Source organism: Maniola jurtina, chromosome 21 (assembly GCF_905333055.1).
Source record: "Maniola jurtina chromosome 21, ilManJurt1.1, whole genome shotgun sequence".
NCBI lineage: Eukaryota > Metazoa > Arthropoda > Insecta > Lepidoptera > Nymphalidae > Maniola > Maniola jurtina.
Window position 1 is genome coordinate 6584020 of NC_060049.1, and position 5955 is coordinate 6589974.

The window sequence follows — 5955 nt, forward strand, 5'->3', positions numbered from 1 at the left end:
AATTCAAGCTGTTGTATTCACTTTATGACTACTTCCGACTTGTTTTACAATAAGTTATAAATAGAAATATCATTGTGTTATGGCAAATGACTTGAAAATTTGCTACATACCTCATAAAATCCTGTTACTAGCTGGAACTCTAATTCTGCACCACCGTAACGCGCCCGCTTTAGTCACAGATTATGTTGACACTGAGGTTTGTTTCAAAATGGCGGTTGACAGCACTGGACAGCACAGACTATAATGACACCAGTAATTATAATTTGGAAGAGCAAGCAACTGAATGTTTTTCCTCGTCCATTTTACCTACAGATAATTCTGAACATGTTTCGGATTATCAGCTTTCCTCAAATATGTTTCCATCTGGCCATGTTAACCAGAATGAAACGCAGAGCGTTACAATTATATCAAATGACTTAATTTTAACAGCAATGCAGAACATTAATGTTAATAAATAAACGTTTCATAATAAATCTGTTACTGTTATTTAATCTTACCTTGATAAATTCCGTTAATGATTCATAGATTGCTGCACAAACTTCGATGATGAATTCGGAAATAGTAGATAGAACAGTAGCAAGTTTAGAACCGCTTGTAATTTTGTAATTGCAGGAATCGCACTTCTTAAAAGGGTATCTTTACGCTGAATTTGAGAATGTATTTTATTTAACAGAAAAACACAATTTTCGGACATTCTCAAACTATCGAAGTATTCTTTAGGATCGTCCAATGCTAATTCCTTCAGAAGACATTTAGTAGGTAGCTCCTAGTTTTTCTCTTCTATCGATCCATTTTCGTACCCATAGCTTCTTTTTATTAATTACACTTACCTCATCCACCTCTTCTAAAATAGCCGTTACGATTAGCTTAATTAGTTTAAGTATTTACTTTATTGCGTTGTAGGCTGTTCATCTTGCAAAACACCACACACTTGTAAACTGTACTCGAGCGAAGTGCGAACGATTTTTGGCCAGTAGCGAATATTTTAGCTTACTAAAACACTCGCCACTCGACTAAATACTAAAGTAGTCCGAACTAGCCATAACCGTCGTACGCGATCAGCGAGCGGGCGGCGCGCTAGCGGCTCGCGTCTTCCTTCCGCCCGCGCCTAGCCCCGCACCCCTAACATACCCTGTACAGTGTAACAATAGTTTATAAGCACATTCATGTATACCAATGTGGCATGAAATAAAAGTCAGTCCTATTACAACCATCGACTCGTTCACTCATTTCTACACCACCTGTACCCAACCTTAGATGGCGACCCTGCCAGGATTCGAACTCAATTCAGTTCGTTCAGCTCAGTTCGTTTCTGATTACTGGAGGCTAAGTACGTGTTGTCATGGTACCCGCTCAGTTCGTTTCTGATTACTGGAGGCTAAGTAGGTACGTGTTGTCATGGTAACCGCTCAGTTCGTTTCTGATTACAGGAGGCTAAGTACGTGTTGTCATGGAGTGGACGGAGGAAAATTGTTTACGCTTAATTGAAACATATAAAAGATTTCCAATTTTGTGGGATCCCAAAGATCAATATTACTACAGAAAAAATCTAAAAAATGATGCGTGGGATATCATGGGAAGCGATTATGAACAATGCCGTAGCAAACTGTTAAGTCTTTTATCTTCTTTTAGAAGAGAGAAAGGAAAAAGTCAAAGAAGTAAAGGGACAGGGAAAGGTGAGTAAAAACTACTTGTTACTTTTTGTATTTTATTTTATTAATTAAATTGACTATGTAACTAATATTATTCTACATATATTTTGAGGTGCATCCGAGACTTACAAAAGTAGATGGTTTGCCTACGACGCTTTTTCCTTTTTAGCTGATCGGGATAAACCAAGGAAACGTTCAAATACTGTGAGTAATTAAATCAACAATATTCATCTTGAAATGCAATACGGCCTTCATTTACACAATAAGAAGCAATCTCATCTCTTATTTCGTTTATTTCTCTGGAATATCTTATTTGTGGTGTTTGAATATTTGAAAGAGATGTGAAATTAGGTACGGATTGATTTATGTACATATTAGAATTAGTAGTATAAGTATCGGTGGCGTTCAGTTTCAAATAATTATGCAAGTGAATAATACTCATAACGACCACTTCAGCAACTTCTGGTTTTAATATCATGGGTTTTCTAAGTACCCTAAAAATGGATGATGCAATGCCAAATGCACTATCAACAATTCTGCGAGCTCTGCTTAATCTATAGTTAAAAGTACGTTCCGGAGTGCCTTTACTGTGGTTACCGGAGTATGGTTTCATCACATGTTTATCTAGAGCAAAAGCGCTGTCAGCAACAAAGATGTAGGGTATCGCTTAAGTCCTATAAGGTAATGCTTTTTCTTGTGGTAAATTTAAGGTGCCATTTTGCATCATCTTGTAGAACTCTGCATATTCTTTGAATATCCCTCCATCAGATATACGCCCCTGGCAACCAACATCAGCAAACATAAATTTATAATCTGAGTCTACCAGTGCAAACAGAACAATACTAAAAGTAGATTTGTAATTATGATATTCAGTTCCACTTTTCGGAGGTGCCTGTATGACTATATGTTTACCGTCTATTGCGCCAATGCAATGGGGCAAATACCATTTATCTTCGAATCCTTTACTCACTTCTAGCCATATATCTGGTCTCCTTGGCACCTGAAAAATAATAATATAAATATAAAAACATTATACAGGAACAAGCAGATATAGAACAAGATAAAGTGGATGAGGGACAGGTACAAGATGATGGAATAAATACTGACACTGAAAGCAACCTGTCTTTTATTGAACCTCCGCCGTCCAAAAAGAATAAATCGACGGATGATAAAATCGTAACTGAAGCCCTACAAGTTTTAAAGACTGCTACAGAAAAATTGAGCGATAATTTTAAGTTGTCACAAGAAGTACATTCATTTATAAATTTTATTGGACCCAAAATGGAATCTTATTCACGTTCAACAAAAAATATGGTTCAACAGGCAATATTTGATGTCATAATGAAAGCCGATTCTGGGTACTATAATTATCAACCAAATATGCAAGTGTCGACGCAAGTTTATACAACTTATTCTCAAAGTGCTTCTACGTCCAGACCGCACAGTCAGGAAAGTAATTATTCGGCAGAAGATACGAATGACAGTTTCGATGATTTGTTTCAATAATAAATACTTTCTTTTTGTAAACTTATATGTTGCTTATAAAAAAGGCTATTTGATTATTAAATAAAAATAATTGGAAAAATACTCACACATACGTTTTCCTTTAAACACTTGATAATCGCCAAACACACTTCAGGAATAATAATACTTATACTTTGCTTAGAAATTCTAAAAAGGTACTGCAAGCTTGTGTAGGAATCTCCAGTGAACAAGAATCGTAATGTCAAACTTAATTTATTTTCAACTGAAATTGGTACTTAACCTAAAATGCGTTTCCTTTTTAGCAATCTTGAAACTAACCATATGTAGTAGATTTTGATATAATTCTGGTGACAATTTAAAAAAAATTGCATAGTGTCCGCTTAATTGATGGCTTTTCAACTCCGCTACTATATTCTGTTTTCTTTAAAAAAATAGGATTTTGCCACCAACGCCGTTGTCTCTTTTTTTTTCCTTTTTATCGTTGTTTATTTTGTTTAAAACTAGGTTGTGGTTCACTAATATAATATAAAACGTTTGCTTCTTTGCATGATTTAAGGTATGGAGTGATTTTAAAAACAACACCAAAAAAAAGCTGCTCGCCTGCATAGAGCAGTTAGTGGGACTGGTGGTGGAGCTGCTACTTATTGTAAACTGACAGATTTAGAACAAAGAGTTTTAAATCTGATCGGGGTGCAAGTAGCGATGGGCTTGGCAGTGAGAGAGGCTGGTTTGTCACAGGTTTAAACTTCTTATATTACACTAGTATGTGCCAACGTAGTACCTTCAATATCTCATGGAGTTCCACATCCAGAAAAGGACCTACTTGACTGCAGGATCAAGGAAAATTACATCTTAGCAGACGATGGTACATTGTCAGACAGAGTAGACATTTTACTAGGAAATGATTACTATTACACGATTATGTCAACAAACAAGGTTCGTATTGCAGAAGAACCTACTCGAATCGGAATTCGGATGTAGGAAATGATTACTATTACACGATTATGTCAACGAACAAGGTTCGTATTGCAGAAGAACCTACTCGAATCGGAATTCGGATGGATGCTCTCGGGCAAAATTTTAGGGAATAACAACACAGTTGAATAACTGTCAGTATTGACATATTGTCAATCTTCATGTGAAGTCAGACTGAATCAACCAGATTTAAACTTTTTATATTACACTACACACTCCATTATTACTTACGGAGCAATTCATAGAATATAAGTTGTGGTTGTGTGATGTCAGCATATGATCATAATAAACAGTAATGACCATACTGTTTTTTTTATTGCAGTTCCACTTACACCAGAGGTGTTAATAACAACTATTGCCTCACCAGTGCCACCATCACAGACGAGGGTTGTGTCTTCTCCGCCTCTTTGCTTTATAGAGGAAGAAGTCCAAAGTAAGACATAAGCTTAATATATTTAAGTAATGGCAGCACCAATTCGATGTTGGCTAACCTATAGAAAAAATCGCCATTTTGTTTCTGTCAAAGTTGATCGTTAAGGTAGTCGGCATTTTTGTCTCGGAACATTTTAATAATTTAGAGTGAGAATTATGCAAGGTAATTACACTATACTATTAAAATTGTGTGTAGCTTTAGAGTTCTAGTAACAAATCAAACTATATGGCGTCTTATTACTACACAAAACTATGACGAATAAAGGCTTTTTAGATTAGGTCCAACCATAGTTACCTGTGCGCTTAGTATAAGATTTTATATTTCAACTACGTTGATAGAATTCTAGTATCGAAACGTTAAAGTAATATAAACTTTAAAGGTTTTGTTTTATAGCTCAAATTCGTCCATACATCTACATCCAGCACTCCAAACAAACGATTCTAAATTAAACTCGGTGGTAATGAATTTTGCTTTAAGTTTAAATCAAAAATGTTTAGGTCCATTTTACTCTGACGAAATTGTTCGCATTCTACCAACGTTGATGAGATTAAAATCTCATACACATCTCACACAGGGTTGGATTTTAAGATATGATAAAGTAGTGTATGAAACTGTACGTAACTAGGTATTAAGGCCCTTCTCCCGTGGAGCTATCCTTAAGCTACGCGACTGAGATGCCATCCTTCGGTCGCCTACTGGTATGCTACTCTATCGACCTGGTTTCCGCACACGACGCTAGTTTAATTCGACTATAATAATCTTTCATTTTTCTTGATCGGTCAAGACAAGTAGTATAACGTTGTAACTCGTTCTTTAAAAACTATATATTTTGTGTCTGTGCCTTCGCTTGACCCTAACGAGATATCCTTTCCCTACCATATAACATCGAACGTGCTATCTGCTCCCTTTCGGCGCGTAGTAGGGACATATAGCTGTCTCACTCCTGCCCACTACTGCGCACCGAACGACCGCGCGCCGGCTAGATCGCTCGCGAGTCGCGACTTCAGTACGCTTTTTGTTGCCATTCGCAACGAGCGTGCGCTTTGCTCCCGCGTATTTTTACGTAAACGTATATCAAAAAGTGAATTTTGGATTACAGTGCTATGGATAATGATTATCAGGTATGTAATTCATTTTATTTCTGTAATAAGCATAATTATAAAGCCAGTTTTGTGTTTTCTGTTATTTTTCTTAGAAATAGGTATATATAGACAGATCCTGTGATTCGAGCGTTCCTAACCTCAGTCACAATGTTACTGTGAAATCTTACAGTTACGACTTGGATCTTTTCAAAGATTACAGCACGTCTGCTTGATCTTTGAGAATTAGCGCTTATGTTATAAGTCGAGGGTTCTGCTTTGAACTGCAGTAGATACGACCCTAGACGGCTCGAATTTTGACCCTGGCGGC

The 5955-nt window shown here is 36.5% G+C and overlaps 1 protein-coding gene across 1 annotated transcript; it reads left to right on the forward strand.

The window, feature by feature from the left end:
- The first annotated feature begins 1408 nt into the window (after window positions 1–1408).
- On the forward strand, window positions 1409–4074 carry LOC123876081. The gene is made up of 3 exons (XM_045922218.1): window positions 1409–1676; window positions 1765–1856; window positions 2691–4074. Exons 1-3 carry the CDS (start codon window positions 1451–1453, stop codon window positions 3156–3158), a joined length of 786 nt encoding a protein of 261 aa, XP_045778174.1. The 5' UTR covers window positions 1409–1450; the 3' UTR covers window positions 3159–4074.
- Window positions 4075–5955: the final 1881 nt, after the last annotated feature.

Excerpts from the sequence above, each read along its gene's own strand:
- LOC123876081 (XM_045922218.1), top strand. The coding sequence starts at position 1,451 with ATGGAGTGGACGGAGGAAAATTGTTTACGCTTAATTGAAACATATAAA. Across the intron at positions 1,677-1,764 it reads AAGTAAAGGGACAGGGAAAG|GTGCATCCGAGACTTACAAA; the intron begins GTGAGTAAAAAC and ends ATATATTTTGAG. Across the intron at positions 1,857-2,690 it reads CAAGGAAACGTTCAAATACT|GAACAAGCAGATATAGAACA; the intron begins GTGAGTAATTAA and ends AACATTATACAG.